The following is a 17,830-nucleotide window of genomic DNA, read 5'->3' on the forward strand; positions in this document are numbered from 1 at the left end:
AGGGTCACCTGGAGCAGGTGACACAGGAACACATCCAGGTGGGTTGGGAATGTCTCCAGAGAAGAGACTCCCCACCCTCCTTGGACACCTGTTCCAGCGCTCTGCCATCCTCAATGTAAAGCAGTTCTTCCTCATGTTGAGGTAGAACTTCGTGTGCTGTAGCAGCTTTGCTGCTGCGAAACCCGTGTGCAGCTGCTGCCTTTGCACAGCCCAGGGGCTCTGAGCGAGCAGGGCCCTGCGGGTGGCTCTGAGCCCGTGAGGGGAGCTCTCTGCGCGGCGAAGCCTCAACTCGGTGCAGAAATCGCTATTTTAAAATAACACCACGGAGGGGCACGGGCCGCGCCGCGCCCCGGCACTGCGGGAGCTGCTCCGGGGGTGGAAGAGGAGCGGGCAGGGCCCCGGGCCGCCCCCGGCGCGGCACGGCGGGACCGGAAGTCTTCCGCGGCACTTCCGGCGCGGCCGAGCGCGCCCGCCCCTCCCGCCCGCCGCCGCCAAGATGGCGGCGCCCGTGTCGCTGCAGGTGGAGTTCGGGTGAGCGCGGGCGGCGGGGCCGGGCGGAGGGCAGGGCAGGGCAAGGCCGGGATGGGCCGCGATGGGCCGGCCCCTCGGTGAGGCGGCCGCGGTACTGCGATGGGGCGGTTGCTGCGTGCGGCCTGGGGGGCCGCCACGGGCGCGCTGGGCCCGAGCGCAGCCGCTGTTACGGGGCTGCGGGCCGGGGTAGCGGGAGCGGCCGCCGCCGGGGAAGCAGGGCACCAGACATCGGCGGGAGGGGCCGGACACCGCCGGAGGGTGTCCGCAGCGTGCGGTCGGGCCGTCTGCCCGTCTGTCCCCGGGCCTCGCTCCCGTCTTTCTGTGAACGTCCTGTGCCAGGCCTGTCTTTTTCTTTCACCTCTCTCAACCTCTTTGAGTTATTCAGTTGTTTTTTGGTGTTTTTTTTTTTAATTTTAATTATTAAAATTATTTATGAAAACTTCCCCTTCGTTTCTCGGCTTTTTTTTCCTGAGCACTGTCTGTGTGTTTGTGTGTGGACACGTGCCCTCACTGTGCTTTGTGTTTGAGCCCTGTCAGGTCTGTAAAGCTGCCAGGTTCTCACTCTGTAGCATTTCAGTTTCCAGGCCTTTGCTGCTGTAGTATCAGCATTGCTCATGCTCTGGCCCTGGGATCTTAAAGCATTTGCAGTGGAAGCTGTGCATATTTGTGGAAATACTTGTGTTATTTCGTTAAAGCCTCCTTTTAGCAGAAGCTAAAAGGCTGCTATTTATTCGCTTTTTCCCACCCTTTCACGAACACAGAAATGCCATAACCCTTTAAATACCCTTCTCCTTAAGAATCCTTTTCTCTATCTTTCCCTCTTCCAGCTGCAGCAACTCTCCTAATTTTCCCAGAAGAGTGAGGTGCATTTTTGCTTCCCTTGGAAATGCATAAATGAGCTCTCTATGTAGGAACCACAGCTGAGTTCCCCACAGCTCTCGCCTTACAGAAGGACCTTATCTTGCAATCTACATTTCCCGCTGTAACAAAGCATGACCTTGTTTTCATTACATGAAAAAATGTTTTTTATATAATTGTTATGACTTGTTCCCTCGCATGAATCTCGGCTCATGTTAATAATCACTGCTTCAATTTTGAGATAACTATTTGTTGTGAGCTGGTGGAAGAATACCAACAGAGTGCTCTTTAGGAGAGCTGCTGCATATAAGTAATGCTGCTGAAGGCATAACAAGGGTTCTGTTGTGCTCTGCCATTGCAGAGCCAAGGAAACCTACTGTGGCATTTTTAGATATCGAATTTAAAGGAACTTAATAACATCTGGAAGTATCTTTGTTGATACTTAGGTAGGGATTGCTTGTTTTAAATATTTCTCTTTAATATGTTAGTTTCCAAGGGAGGAGAGGCACCACTAAGTTCCCAGAAAGTAACTTCATAGGAAAATTTTTCCAAAGTAATTGGCATTTAAGTTGGAAGACTATTTTGCCACAATTTTATGCCCTTTAAAAATGGGTTGGTAATTTTTCTACTTCAGTTTAATATTTAAGTGAACTGAGTTTTTTAAGAGTTCTCTAGTTGTTAAAACTTTGGCCAGGGTAGAGTTCAGTCTAAAGCTCACACTCTCTGCTGCTGTGTCCTGTAACTTAAAGAAGCTTTTGTGTTTGTTATCCATGTTCCTGCTCACGTGGTAAAAGTTTTATAATCTGAGTTTGGCCTGTGGTCTCACAACATCATGGAAAATGATTGATGTTGGCAAAGCTCAAGATTTTCACAACTGTACTTTTTCCAGAACAAGAGCAGGGGCAAGGAGCTTGCTGAGGCTTCTGAGCTGTAGTTACAAAAATTGATTACTCTTTTGAAGAGCCTATGGTTAGGTGCCTGGACCCAGTTCAAATCCCATTCTTTTCCAGTGTGTTTCCAACTCCTTTACCTGACAGCCTCTGCATATCCTGTTCAGACCTGATCTCCTGTGCTTGCAGAGGCCATCAGTTGTTATCTGAGAGTATCCCCTAATGAATTCAAAGTGTCAGAATAGGGAGAACATCAGGTTGTTCAGTGGAGGAAGATTGTGTATTTATTTATTTCTGGTTTACCCTGTCACCCTCATCACTCACTTCTCCCAGTCAAGTCTCCCTCTCTGGGACACTTCATAGTGAGTAGGTTAAGAAAGAGTTGCCAGGACTCTCAGGCTGCTGGCTCTGACTTGCTCTGGAGCTTTGCGTGAGTCATTTCCCCTTTCTGTGTGTTCACACTTGGGAGCTGGGAGAATATTTATTCCAGAAGGATGCTCAAGTTTTGAGATTTCTGGCCAGCAGGTGCTGGGGATGAACTGTGCTGGATGGAGTGTGGTGGCTGTGCTGTTGTTTGAGTGGAAGCAGTGCTGGTGGCTGGAGAGGGAAGCAGCTCTGCACAGCAGTTTGGGAGCACATGGAGATGGGAACCATCCTCCCATTCCACTGGATGATGCCTGGCACCGTGGGGTTCTGGCTACAGCAGAGCCTGCTCTCTGTGCTGGCAAAGGGAGCTGGCAGCTTCCCCTGTGCACTTCTGGTTTGTGACAGGAAAAAAAAAGACAAAGGGAATCCTGTGCTAAATATAGTCTGTGTCATTTGTTTTCTCTGTTGTGGCATCTATGTAAATCGCCTCTTTTGTACTGCCTTCTTTTGACAATAAAGCAGAATCTCAGTGGTTCATTGTTTTTATTTCAGAGGTGGTGCAGAACTCTTATTCGATGGTGTCAAAAAGCATCAGGTGACTTTGCCCTGTCAACCAGAGCCTTGTGAGTATCAGAACCTGTTGGATAACTTCACAGAGGAACAACAAATGAAACAAAGCTGGTTTGTACAGCACTTAGAGTTGCCAGCAAGGATCAAAGTATTTTAAAAGCTCTTTCAGACATGCCATGGATCAGGCAGCTTGGCAAACAGGGGTTGGTTCTCAAAGTCTGAGGTCTTTCCTGTCCTCTAAGCACTTGTGAATCAAGTCCTTCCTTAAGACTTTTGCCTCCCTCCTGCTGGATAGACAACAGCCTCTGGATGTTTCCATCAAGTCTACGTTTGTCTTTCTTGATACTTGAAACCACCAATAACATCCTCTCTCCTTTGTTTTTTCCTGCCTGTTCAGAGGTTTCCAGTAGGCACATATATCTACATGTGTGTGTGTATGTGTTTATGTGGTTAATAGATATGTGGAGGGGTGTGTAGCAATGTAACATAAATGTTGTTTATCTACTCATTGGACCTTTCAAGTAAATGTGATAATTTTAATATGAACTCTGCAGTTGAAAACAGTAAACCTAATGCTCAAATAGGATGCTGGACATCCTGCCCATGGCCTTCACTGCAATAAAAAACAGGATTTTAGTGTTCAAGGGATAAGCAGTCATAATTTCTGGTTTGCAATTTGGAATATCAATACCAAGCAGTGCTGCACTAACTCACTTACTTGTGTGCATACTTGAGTTGTACTGTAATTTTGCCACAGGTATGTTCTGAATTTTTCTAGCTAGATAGCACTGCTTTATGCTATTGGAGTGGGATTATAAACCAAAATAACACAAAGCCATGAGGGAATGTTAGCAACCAATATCTCATAAATGGCTGATACCATAATCTAGGTGCTGGGAACTTCCAGGCCTGAAATCTTTTTGCTGTGCCTGGAAGTAATTAGAGATTGGTAGAAGTGCTTTTGATGCCTGGACATAAGTAAGTGTAATTCAAATATAATATGAATACTGCAATATTGTGTTATCTTGTGGTTAAGGACAGGGACTAAGGCTCCAGAAACACGACCTGATGCTGATTTGCTTTGTGAGTTTAGTCATGTTGCTTTACTTTCCCCTGTTGCTAGTGATACTTTCATGTATCACAAGAGAATTCAGCATTAAATTCTAGCACTGTTGAAGTACTTAAGATCCTTAAATGAAAGGTAGTGAAGAAATACTAAAACACTCATTTAGTTGGTTTATAAACTTGGGGGCTAGAGCATAATTTTCTTCAGTGCTCTGCAAATTTAAAGTACCCAGTAGCACCTACTGTTTTGGTGGTGTTCAAACCATGATCAGATGCTGAAGAAAAGGGGGTTATTACAGGAGATGTTTATTTCTGCCAGGGGAGGGGAGGCTGTTAATACCAAAGAGGGATTCTTCCAGCCCCATGGCTGTCAGCATGTCACCTGATCCATTCCCACTTGAAACTGCTAGGAGGACTTCTGCAGCCTTAGTAGGATCTGCATTTATCCTAAGGGATAAATCTCTCCCTGAAGGCCTGTCTCAGCCTCAGGGTTCAAACTCCTGATCTCCAGTGATTCATTCCAGATTCAGCTAACACATTATTGCTCCCAGCTTTTCCCTTTGCCTTGTTTTCCAGACACTGCTATCCCTGTGACAGGAGTGGCAGAACTGGCAGTACCCCCTTGTCAGCTCCTCTGGTTTGCTGCTGTCTTGTGCCTTGGTTGTCAGGGAGGTTTCATTTTGGGGCTGGTTGTGGATTGCAGCATCTGAGGAGCTTAAACTGAGCAGTGAGGCAGCTGCTGTAGTGACATTTACACCCAGCCCAGGGATGGGACAGGCAGAGGTGGCCTGAATGTCTGACAGTAAGGGATTACTGGAATACCCCTCATGATACTTCCAGAAGACAATTATATTGTAGTGGTGAGGAATCAATGGAATCATATCAGAAACTATGAATAATTTTCTTGAAATTTTATGTTGTTCCTAATGCCATGTATTTCCCTTGTTCTCCTAAGAAATTTTAACTCTCCTATCTCTGGGTAAATAAAGATATGCATAGCCAGGTCCCCGCTGCCCTTGTGCAGCCAGAATTGCAATGATTAGAGAAATAAAACAGCTCAGTTCTATTGGGCACATCCTGTTGCTTACCTTACCCTGCATGTCCATCACTGAATTCTCCAGGGAAAGACTTGTAGTATGAACACTGCTTGAAGACCTGCACTTCTAACCCCATTTTAAGTGATTTCATTAGCTGCCAAGTTTATTTTTGGCCATTTTGGCCTCTCTTACCTAGTCTTCCTTTTTTCTAGGTTATTTTTGTCTTTGTCCTCCTTTTTGCAGAACAGTTGCTTCTCTCTGGGTTATGGTGCCCACCTATATTTTAATTGTTTAGGCATTTTTATATATATCCCAAAAGGGAAGGGAGGTGGAAGATTATATGAAGAAATACCTTCAAATATTTACATGAATAAAACAAGCTGTGCTCCATAGATGGCAGGGGCAGTTAGTGTTCTCTAAATGATAATATTGTTTGAGCAAGCTCTTTATGTGGTCGTTTCTTTTTTCCTGATAACAGGCACTAGATGGAAAGTAGGTGGGTTCCAGATTCAGTTAACTTTTTCAAGATTTGATTCTCTGTCCTTTTCTGATGCTTGGAGTTGGACTCCTGGAGGGATTGGGAAAGGCAGGAGGAAGGAAGCTGCAAATGGGACAAGAGCAAGCCACAAGGGATGCAGCCACGTGGCAGGACCTATTTTTATTATCTGAGGGGCATTTTGTATCCTGATGTCAGTTCTTTAGCAGTTCTTTATTTCCAAAGTAGAGCTGTCTCAGCCTGCATTTTGAACTTAGAAAGGTGTGGTGTATGTGCATAGGCAGCAGGTTTACCTAAGCCACACTTTGTGCAGGACTGTGTAATCTTGTAGAGCTGTTGCAGAAAGAAGACCTCAAGTTAAACAAGAATCTTGTCCCAAATTTCTGGCTATCCTGATGATTTCACTGATAATGCTGTTTGAGGATCTAAAGGCATTATGCCCTGTTGGCTTCTTCTGCATAAAAACTGTGTGTGTGGGAGAAAGCAGCTGAGGGAATAACGATATTTGTCACATGGAGAGAGGATTAAATTGGCAGGGAAATCAACTTTATTTTCAAGCATCTAAGAGGCTATTAGAGACAATGGAGCATAAAAGAGAGAAACCCTAGATTAAAAACTGAAAATGTATTTGGCAGCCTCCTCCTGAAACAAGCCACAGTAATTTAACCAAGTGCTTCAGTAATCAAATAGATCATTGTATGACAGCTCTGCAAGTGATGCTGGAGCTCCTTCCTCCATCTCACTGGGACTCACAGTGGTGGATTTGTCTTGGCCATGTGAGTTGCATGGATGCTATTGGAAGGGTAGGAAGTCGCTGGCATTGTTTAACCCTTGTAGTCGTTTCAGGTTTGGCTCAGCTGCATCATCTGATGAAGAGTGTTTACAAGACCTCTCTGCTGTGCTGTCTTCTGGATGTTGTACCCAGAGGTTGGGGTTGTGTGTAAAGTCTCTGGCACTTGTGCTGCAGGCTGCTCAGCTGCTGTCACAGACCTTTGAGTTCCAACTTCTCATGTGGCTTTAGTGGTGAGACTCCTGTTTTTGGACAGCAGTTTCACTGGTGCTCACTGGGACCTTCTGGACTAATCAAGAATTCATACTCTATTTTGGCACTTTACAAGTCTGGAAGGTTAAATTATTAATCAGTGTGTTTTGGTTATTGTTTGTGGTTTCCCTTTGCCAAAACTCTAGGGAAAAAAAGCCCACTGCCAATCAGATTTTTTTTAAGAGGGAAAATTAAAATAATCTGCCAAATACTGCTTATGTTGAATCCCTGTAGAGAAGAGCATGGTGTGTTCCTCGAGAGCTTTGCTTTCCAGGGGCCTTGTTCTGCACAGCCTGGAGGATTGCTGGGGTCTTGGGAGCATTCATCTTCTGGGAAAAGAGCCTGGGGATCCTGAGAGATCAGACCTATGCTACAGGCAGGGTGGCTTACAAAATAGAGCATGGCATGTGCTCAGCATTGACTGGGGTGCTGGACCAAAAGAACCTGTAAAATCCAGAGTAGCAGTTGGTGTTGGCTGTAGGTAAGTGCCTAGTGCTGGGTAGTGCATCATAGTTGAGTCATTAATGATCTGGCATGCTTTTATTGCTCTGTTTATTATTCCTAACATTTTAAAACTTGCTCCAAAGAAAGAATAAAAATACATTTGCTTCTTAGAAGAATGGTAAAAAAACCCCCATAGATTTGTGGAACTTCATGCAGTCAAATCTTTTTAACCACAGTGTGTGGTACTTGCAGCTCTCAAAGGACTTGGGTTATTCCCCTCCTCGTGCATCCCACTCGTGCATCTCTTTTAGGCAGGAAATTATAGATTTGGTGGCAAGGGAAGGGGGCTCAGTGGATGATGCAGGGTGGGTGCTCAGCAGTCAGGGTGAGCAGTGTTTGCAGCGTCAGAGCCGCAGCGCTGCCGCGTCGCGATGGAGCAGCTGATCCTGGCGTGGGGCTCAGCTCCAGGTCCCTGTCCCAGCGAGGCTGCGGCTCCCTTTAGAGGGAACAGGGTAATAAACGCTCATCCTCACAGGAGCAGTCCCATCACCCTCCTGGGAGGCCGTGGAGCCGCTTTACCGGATCAGTTCATCCCAACTCATTGTGGAAGGAGCTTCCCAGGCACTGGGAAACCAGCTCTTGTGTGTGACCAAATCCCTGGGATAACAAAGCCTGGCTGTTACACCCTCCTTCCCAGCCGCTGTATTGCAGTGCGGACACCTAGCAGGATAACCCCTCTGTGCCACCCCCCTCCTCTCGCTCTTTTCTCTCGGTGGGATTTGCTGTGCTGACAGCGCTGTTCAGAGGGTGGCAGCGGAGCAGGGCTGGGGAGGAGGATCCGGGCCCTTTAAACCGCTTAGCATGCGGTTCACACGGCTCCGGGCCAGCTGTTCCTTTCTCCTCCTGCCCTCACTCGCAGGAGTTGTTTGCTGAGCTCAGAGCTCCTGTGCAAAATTGCTTTTCAAAAGAGCCACTTTCTGCTTAATTAAACAATGAGCCGCCGTCCCTCTGCACATCTGTAAAGCTCCCTCCGCAGCCCCTTTATCCCACAAACTGCTCCATTCTTACCTCCATTCACTTGTAAATCTTACCCCCCCCTCTCCTCCACCCTGATCATCTCACTGGCCCTTTCTTTTTCCCTTTCAAGTAAGACTGAGGATCTTGGAGTATCTGTGGGGGTGGCTGGGTTGGGTGGACAGGAATCGGTTTAATGGTGCTTGGCCCTGTATGAAAGCCTAATAATAGCAAAGCAGATCTGAGCCCAAAAGTGAGAGGCGATTTCTGTATTTAGAGGAATAAAATCGTGGCAGTTTCCTGAGCTGAGCTGAGACACTGACTCATCCAGCAGCCAGAGGGGACACAGCCACCAGCCAGGCTGGGAGGGGGGCAAGGATTTGACTTCAAGGCGTTTCCTGATCCAGCTGGCAGTGCCAGGGAAAGCCCAGCCCAGGGAATTCCCTCGGCCAGGCTGGCTGTGTGCAGAGCAGTGCCAGGCTGCCAGGGAATCCCTCTCCACTCTGGCAGGAGCAGCCACCTTCCTCCGTGGTTTGGGGTTGCACATCAGCTCTGTGTTGTCTCTTTAATAGCAATAAGGTTTTCATTTTCAGCCCTCAGTGCCTGTGCACACACCCAAAACTCAGAAACCGGGAAAATAGTAGAGAGGAAATTTCAGTTTGCTGGGTTTTGGCAAAGCTTTGCACTGGTGGTTACTAATGCATTCTCTGAATTGTCTTGCTGAGAGCTTAAAAAAAATTAACCAGTAACATTCAAGGTTAAACAGGATAAATGAATGGAAAAGTGATGAGGTGGGATATCTCCTTTATCATTGAGAAGGACAGATTATAGCCAGCATGATGCAATATCATCTAGTATAGATTGATAGGGAGGAATGAAGAAATGGGAGTTTAGGGCATTAGCAGAAGATTCCTGACTGGAAAAACTATTGGACCATGGCACAGTCTCCTTGGGGTTTGGTAGCAGGTCTACAGTGCTCAAGCCTCTTAAAATCAGAGCAGACAAGGCTCAGGATGGTCTTTTGTTGAGAATAATTCTGCACTGGCAAAGGGATAAAATCACAGGACCTGTTAAGGAGATGCTTTTTTTAATGTCTGTGATCCCAGGCTGGTACTTGGCTGCTGGGGCAATAGTCTTTGAGACTCTCTCATCTCCTTCCTTTGACAATTTTGAACGAGAGGCAAGACCCTGGGCCAACACTAGTGATCTGTGATCCTAATTAAAAGAGACAGTTTGGTGCACTGGCATTTATTGGGGAGCCTGAAGTGACAATAGCGTTGGGTGTTACGGGATTAGATGCTCTGACTTTGGAAATGAGTAGGGATTAGATTTACCCTGAGAATCAGCTCGAAGCTGCTTTTTTTTTGTCATGGGAGCTGATGGATCTGGAGGCTTGCTGCTGGCTAGCAGTGGGATTGGAGATCCCTTGAACTTGTATTTCCCTACCAACTATCTGAGAGGGGTGGAAGATCCCAAGCAGCTCCTCTCCAGTTCATAAGCATTGTGATTAAAACCTCAGGGCTGAGAATTGCTGGGTGATAGCTGGGATCTGAGTCCTCACTGCTGACAGGAAGGTTGTGAAGGACCTCTGTGACCCTTTCTCATTTTGTAGACACAAGAAAATTAAGAAGAGCAATGCTCTTGTAGATGAGAAGCAAGAAAAAGACGTCTTAAAGCAATTAAAAATTACAGAAGCCAAGACCTTGGTGTTCATTTGTAGCAGACAAGAACAGACAAGAGCAACAATTGCAATTCTCTTATGCCTGTTACCCCCTAATTTCTTCCCTAGTACTTAAATCACTGCCCATTCCAGTGTGTGGCAGGATTGGCTTGTGCACTTGTCAGAGAAAATGGATTTTACTCTTGCTGCAAAATTTGCCTGGCTGCTCACTCTGTGTAATACCAAATCCATTTGCCTGTGACTCCATTTATATCAGCCATTCCAGGTCTTCTGCAGTTTATGGCACACCATGGTCTGCTTCAGAGAGAGATTTTGCATATCAGATGGGAGGCTGGAGGAGGTGGAAGGATCCCTTAGATCTGGTTTTGAGCTCTTTTAGAGAGCAGATCCCTGGAGGGTCTGCTCGGATCCGAAAGCAAAGAGCAGTCATGCACCTGGAAGAGCAGCAGGTATTGGGAGCTGGTTTGTCTGTTTTAAAACAAGCTGCTTAAGCAGGGAAAGGGACATACAAATTGTTTTTCCATACATTTCCATGCAGGCAGGGGGAATAATGGCAGAGGAGCGGCAGGGAAGGGGCTTTGTCATGGTTACAGGCCGGTGGCTGCGAATGTGGGTGGAGCAGCGCTCGTCCAGAGTTAGTGACCTCAGCAAATTGGAGCTCAGCCATGGTCAGTATGATAAATGATCTTATTCTGGGTCAAAGAAATGGTACCCCACAGGGAGGTGTCCACAAGGCGGCCCGGGAAAGCGCCGTGCTCCTGCAGCACTGACCCCTTAGTGACCAGTGCCACATATATCTTATTTACTGCCGACCAGAAGGGAATTTTCCATGGTTCAGCCTTTATAGGGATCCCCCATTTCCCTGAAATAATCTCCCAGTTCTGCAACCAAGGCAAGAAAATGGGTGTAATTATACCTTCTGGGTGCCCTTCGAGGCTCTGTGTAAGTTTGTATGTGGATTTTAAGGCAGGGGACACAGAGATGTCTGGTCCTTGTGTATGTGTGTGTGAATCTACGAGCAACCTGTGCAGCTCTCTGGGAGCCAAGGGCTGTGTGCCTGTGTCAAATGGTATCAGGGTTGCACAAAATCCTTCCATGTTTCTGCACCTTTATCAGTTCACTGTGAGATCCTCCCAGTGCAACACCCAGCTTGGTGTTTCTTATTCAAAGCACCTGGTTTCTCTCCACACACAGTGAGTACCCTCTCTTCTGAATTGTCACTGATGAATCTGTCAGCCCCAGGAGGTTTTATTGGGCTAGGAAAGATCTATGAATTTCAGCCCAGCTTTTGAGGGTGCAAATGAACCCAGGCAGTGCTAAAATGGACTATTAGATGCATTCCTGTTGCAGAGGAAGCTCTGCAGATTCTTCATGGAGGAGCAGTTGGGGCAATGCAGGTGGTCAGGCCTTGGAGGATTCACAGGAGGACAGAGCAGACTGTGCAGTTTGCCACAACCAAGAGTGTTTGTGGTGCAGCTGGGCTGAACAGGAGCCGAGGCTATTGGGCCTTGTGTGCTCTCTCTGCAGTTCCTGCATCCTCTTGCGTGACAGGCAATGACTTTGTGTCACTGCAAGTGCACATCTCGTTTTCCTGAGCACTGTGTTTTGCTGGGTGATGGCTTTTCTGCATGCATTGTGGGCTTGAGCTCCCATCTGTGCACTTGAACTAAGCAGTTTTCTCAAATGATTGTCAGTTTTTCTTTTTTTTTAATTAACTTTAGATTATTTTTTCCTAAGAATTTGGAGAGGGTTGATGTACTGCTAGCACAAGCAGCAGAAGCTGTCTCTGTGTAGAAATAAGACAGGGATTTCCTACCATGTGCTTCAGTCCCTCCTTTGCAGTTGAGAATATTTCCATATTTCCGCTTCCTTGGCTGGTTCAGTCTTGCTTCTCCTCTGATGCTGCCAATGGGGAGGACAGTTAATGAGAATTAAGAGTGCATTTTCTGATGTGATATTTGTTTGCTGTGAGTGAAATAAAGTAGGCTACCAAAAAGAGTTCAATAAGACCATGCCGCAGTGATAAAAATACATCATTACTGGGATGAGCTGGGTTCGAGTTGGTGGTGCTGGAGCAAAATGCTGTATTGTCTCAGCTCTCACCTGAACTTCCCTCTGGAGCCAAAATGCACGGTGGGTTTTGCAGCCAAATCACAGCACCTGAAGTACAGCTGTGCTCCTGCCAAAGCAGATGCCTCTGTTCTGTGATGGGGGCCAGCTTCAAACCAACGTGAGTGTGAAATCGCAGCATTGTAATGATGGTTTAACTTCTCAGCAGATGTGGTGCCTGACCAGGCTGATTTTTTCGTTCTTTATATGTCATCTGTAGAGAACCTGCTGTTTGCATAGAAAATCCTTGGCCCAGGCAGCTGGAAACCTGTTAGACCCGTAGCATAGTATCAGAAAGAAAATGTCTTAGGAACACTACATATGTCAGCTGTAAGAGATAAGCAGTTGTGCTATAATTTACCTCTTATTATTTCCATCATGAGAGCACAGAGTCCTGAGCCGTTGATCAAGACTGCTGTTTGAGGCACTGAGCTGCAAGATGGCTTCTCCACAGACCACTTGCAATGGAAGTAATCTTGTTCCTTTTCAATAGCTCACTTGTGGGAGATAGTTTTGGTGTGGCTGTGGTCATCTGTCATCCTTTATAATTGATTTGTTCTAGTAATATTGGTGTATAGCACATAGAGAAATGAAGGTGGATGAAAAAATTCAATGCTGATAAAGCAGATGAAAGTATTGTCTTAAAGTTGGAGAAAGGGTCTTAATTTTTGTACCTTTTGGAGTGGGCAAGCTCCAGGCATGCATGGGGATGTGTGGGGTTTTTTCCTACTGTTTAAATTCTTCAGTATGTGTGTACGTGACTTCTGGGTAGGAGTAAATGAATGTCGGCTCAAGTGGGACTGAAAATAACATTTGTTATGGGAGGAGATGGGGTGAGGGAGTCTTCCAGCTCAGCCTGGAATAAATCAGTCCCCTCGCCCCTCCGTCCGGGCTGCTTCTAGGTGGCTGCCTTTTATCCAGCTAGTGCAGCGTGTTTCTGTTTAAATGATCTCTCCTGAAAGGTCCCAGAGGAAAGGGCTGCTTATTCCATGCAAGGAGAATGGTATATGGCACAGCTCATTGTTGTGTGCCCTGCTGCAAGTGCATAAATATGAAACAGCTCGCGGGCGATGCTGCGGTGGGGCTGGTGTCCCCTTCACACCCCCCTCCCTCTCCTGAAGGCTCCTCTCCATCTTCCTTCCTTTACAGCTTTCATTTCTTGGTGATGGAGAGAGGGAGCCATTTGGGTGTGAGATCCTGAGGGCTTGACTGCAGCAGTGTTTTTCAGGGGAAGGTGAATGTAGTTAACTCCTGTTCTTTTGGCTGACCGACTGCTGTGGTGCACGTGTGTGTACATATATATATATATATATATATATATATATATGTATATATGTGTATATATATATAAAATATATGTATGTATGTATATGTATGTAAATACACACACCTTCTTAGTTGTGCTCCCTGTCCCCTGTGCATGTTGCTAGGAAGGAGGCAGAAAATGGTCTATTTTGTTCTTTTAACTACATATCATTACAAGGCAGTTGTGGGTTGGCCCCAGGCAGGTGATCCAGCTCACCAGGCAGTTTTGAGGCACAAAGCAGCTCCTTTTGCCCAGATCAGAGTGATCCAGTGCTTGGAGGTAGCAGTACCTGTCGTGCTCTTGGCAGCCCTGTTGTGAGATTGGGGTTTTGGGGCAGAGTGCTGGTTTGGAGGCACCAATGTCCTGGGAAGGCAGGGGGAACAGAGGGAATCTCAGAGCATCCCCCTCCCCCTTTCCCTGGGAGAAGAGGCCACCATCTGCTGCAGATGGACATATCCCCATTGCCTAGTTGATGTGCACCTGTGAACACCAGGGCTGTTCATCCTGGGTGTGACAGAAGCAATGAGGGTGACATTATTTGGAACAACTCCAGTTTGGCTCTGGGTAACATCCATGATCCCATAAAATTCTGGGGTAAGTCCTGGGCTGAGTCAAGCCACCACAAATGCACATATTAGTGCTAGTCATGAAGCAAACACACAGGGAATGGTACACAGAGTGAATTTAAGTCAGAGAAGCATGTGTGGAAAGATACGTCATGACTACAGTGAGCTTACCTCACATAAGAAACCCATCCTGCCATCCCTGCTCCTCCTGGAGCAGGGTTGCAGCCCTCACTGGTGGATTTGTGCCTTCAGAAAGCTTCCTTGCTTCTTGAAAACAAACAAAACTCTTTTGGGGCTTTCAAAGGGCTGTTTAAAGGAGCCCCGGGAGAATAACTGATTGTGGATTTGGAATGATGAAGTGGTTTGTGGAACAGTGAAATATAGAGGCAAATGCAGGAGAACTCCACTTTGCAATTTGTCAGCTTCTCTAAACCCTGTAACGGATTGTTCCCCCCCTCTGTCTCTTTTCACCTCTCCAGTAGGAAATTAACTGATGCTATCACTAAAGAAATTGTTTTTGCCTCACAAAGTAAAATTGATACTATAAAAACCCACCAGCAGTGTCTCCTCCTCCTTTTACATGAAGACAAATCCTTCCTGTCACCTACTGAAATGGAAAGATAAAGGCTGAGCTTTAATAAAGAAGCTCTAAGCATAAAGTGTAGAAGGAGGGAGCAGGCACAGCATGGGGAACACTCCACAGCAGCAGGTGTGATGCTGAGGGATGCTGTAAGTATCCAAAATGCAACTATGGGCCAGGGCCCTCCTGTCTGTTTAATGCATGTCCATGGACAGGTTTGGGCCCCAGGGCTCCCAGTGTCTCCAAGAGTTTGTGCTGGTTTTGGTGCAGAAGTGTCTGTCTTTGCTCTGTTCATGTTCTTAGGCTTGCTTGTTTGGACTTCTAAAATCTAATTCAATGCACAAAAGAATTAGACAGAATTTGTTGGGTGACAAGATAATGCACAGGATATGGGATGTGTCAGAGACCTGAACATTAGGAATCTTGCCAGATTGGTGCTTCAGCAGGAACTGCATTCATTCTTAGTGGGATGAGTTTTCTGTGGAAAACCTCTTCTGCCAAACCACAGGGACAGGACTGTGTGTGAGTTTCTTTGCAGCTATCCCCATTCATCCTGCGTGTTCCTCATCTGCTCTTTTGTGGATAAACAATCACTTTGCTCTGGCATCACCAGGAGCTATCAGCTAGTTTGTAAACCCTGTCCTTCCTTCTTCCAGGGGATATCAGAAACCTGCTCAAGTGGATCAAACAGAATCTGTTGAAAGAGCGACCAGAGTTATTCTTGCAAGGGGAATCTGTGTAAGTACAACTGTTAGGAATCCTCGTTGTGTTTCTCTCTTGATTCCCACAGTTTGGGGGATTTTTCCTCTGGGGTGATTTCCTATTGAGTAAGTCAATGACCATGAAAACGCAGGATTTGCTTAAGTGATAGTGGGAGGTATCCCACCCCCACCTTGCACTGTCCTCAGAGAGCATCTTTTGCAGCCTTCACCCCAAATCTTTAGACCTTAAACATGAAGCAGAGCCATTTATACTTTCTCTTCATTATCACTTGGAACAGAGCAGCACCTGTATCCTCAATTCCAGGAGTTTTAGCAGGTCTGTCTGTTCCCTGCTGACATCACTGGGACTGAAGCAGTCATTCTGAGAAATGCCAACAAATACTTCTTCTGGGAAATGTATTTTTATTATCAAAATGGGGCCAGTCTCGTGGAAGGGGGGGTAGGAAAAAAAAAAGGAAGGCAAGAGAAATGGAGCAGAGTGAGCTGTGCAAGCCATCCCTGACTGCGGGGTGGCGCTGGGGGTGTTTAACATTCGTCACGGATCTTTGTGAGCTGAAGCGTGTGCCAGGTCCCCTGGTAACAGGAGAGACAATTGCAGGACACTGAAGATCAAAGAGGGGGAATCCCTTTGCTCAGAACCAGGGGCTTGGAGTGGATCCCAGGTGTTTAGTGCCTCTGCTAGGGGCACTGGAATGGCTTTCCCTGCCTTCACACTGAGCTCTGTGTGCTCGCCTGTCGTGCGTGGGTTTTAATTACCTGGCTTTTCTGCATGGTACGGAAATGCAGTCATCCTGGAGCATCCTCACAACGGAGCCTTTTCATTCAAATGAGCTTTGGGATTGCTTCTTCGTCCCCTTTATTTGATCTAGAAAGGGCACAGACTGTACCTGTTTCCACCTCCATGCTAGGATCCCTTTTTTGGCGTTACAGGCAGTCAGCCTGTGATCTGTGCTGTGACATCTCTTGTTCTTAACTATTTGTGGAGCTTTTTAGCAGCCCTGTATCCTAATTATTTCTCTCTATTCTGCAGGAGGCCAGGAATTTTGGTGCTCATCAACGAGGCAGACTGGGAACTAATGGTCTGTACTCCTTCAGTTTGACTTTCTTTGTTGAAAATATTGCTCTCTCTTTTCTGTGGTTGCTCTCACAGCAGCTATTTCTGATTTTTGCCCCAAGCAAAGTATCTCATATTTGAGGGGGAAGGGGCAGGCTGGAATCTATCTCCTGTACTCTAGCTGCTCAAAAGCCTGGAGCCTCTCTCTAACCTGCTGAGTCTCATCAGCCAGGCAGGGTCTGAAGAGAGATCACCCTTTTTCTGTGGTCTCTGGCACTGGGTTTTGCACATCTGGCTGCTGGCAGGTCCCCCCCACATGTGGGGTGACAGTGGCAGGGGAACCTGGGACCTTCAGGCCCCACACAGAACCACCTTCCCGGAAGTCAGGTGGTGCCTGGCAGGTAAAGGCAACAGGGAGATTTCAACTTAAACAGGCACCTGGTAAATGTCTTCCCTTCTCAGCCCACTGTTGTGCTCAAACAAACATTCCCTTGCCACTTCCCTGCCTCAGGCAACCACCGGTTCTGTCAAAACCCTGGTCCAGAAGGCAATGTGGGGTGATGAGCATCAGCACTGAGGCTGATCTCTCACCTTTGCTTCTGTTATGATGAAGACATCAGTCTGTCCCCTTCTGCTCTCCCTAATACTCACCATCTTTTTATGAGCTGTTTTCTCTTTGCAGCTTGTATTTGGAAATGACATTTAAACAATTTTTCATTTTTTTTCTTGGCCTGCAGGGTGAGCTGGATTATAAACTCCAGGACCAGGATAATGTGCTTTTCATCTCAACATTGCACGGCGGGTGAACTCCTGAAAAAACAAGAGGATGTAAATCCAAATCCCTGGGGAAAAAAACCAAACAAAAACCTTAACCCACCTAAACCTCTCTTGAACTGCCTGTGTCCAGTCTCTGCATCTTCCCACTGCGTTCACTTGTTCTAGACATCCAAATAAAGCCCTGCCAGCCTGCGGCCTTCTGTCCACCACAGCATCCATCTTTTGGTCCTCATTTCACCTCTCCTGACTGCACTTCCAGGTACCCTAACAAGCAGAGAGCACCTCAGCATGTGGGACTTTTTCTCTGACAGGAGAAGAGGGATGCTGAGCCCTGAGTAGGATAACATGTCTTGACATGCAGTGAGGTGTTCTGATGCTGGGAATCAGGATTCTTTTAACGCGATGCTTAATGTTGGTACAATCTCTGCACCAGCCGCGGGAAGGGTGAGAAAGTGCAAGGAAACAAGAGGGAACTTGACTAGCTTTTCCATGGGGTAGCAAACATGGCAGCTCCAGAGCCCTCAGAAATGACTTTCACCTTGTCATGATATTTGTTTATGGGAAGCAGGAGAGAAATAGACCTTTTGGGTTTTGTATTTCTGATCCCTCATGCTGCTTTCATACCAGAGCTGAGGCAGGGTGAAGTACTGGCCCATGAATGATGTCAATTTATAATGATTTGGTTGGAGGGAAAACAAACCCTCACCCGGCCTGAGACAGCA

The 17,830-nt window shown here is 46.7% G+C and overlaps 1 protein-coding gene across 1 annotated transcript; it reads left to right on the forward strand.

Moving 5' to 3' along the window:
* Positions 1-452: 452 nt before the first annotated feature.
* URM1 (ubiquitin related modifier 1) lies at positions 453-17,319 on the forward strand. The gene is made up of 5 exons (XM_030232886.2): positions 453-531; positions 3,198-3,268; positions 15,212-15,293; positions 16,308-16,356; positions 17,069-17,319. The coding sequence occupies exons 1-5, from the start codon at positions 497-499 to the stop codon at positions 17,135-17,137; spliced, it is 306 nt and encodes a 101-aa protein (XP_030088746.1). The 5' UTR covers positions 453-496; the 3' UTR covers positions 17,138-17,319.
* Positions 17,320-17,830: the final 511 nt, after the last annotated feature.

The sequence above is a fragment of the Serinus canaria genome, chromosome 17 (genome assembly GCF_022539315.1).
Source record: "Serinus canaria isolate serCan28SL12 chromosome 17, serCan2020, whole genome shotgun sequence".
Lineage (NCBI taxonomy): Eukaryota > Metazoa > Chordata > Aves > Passeriformes > Fringillidae > Serinus > Serinus canaria.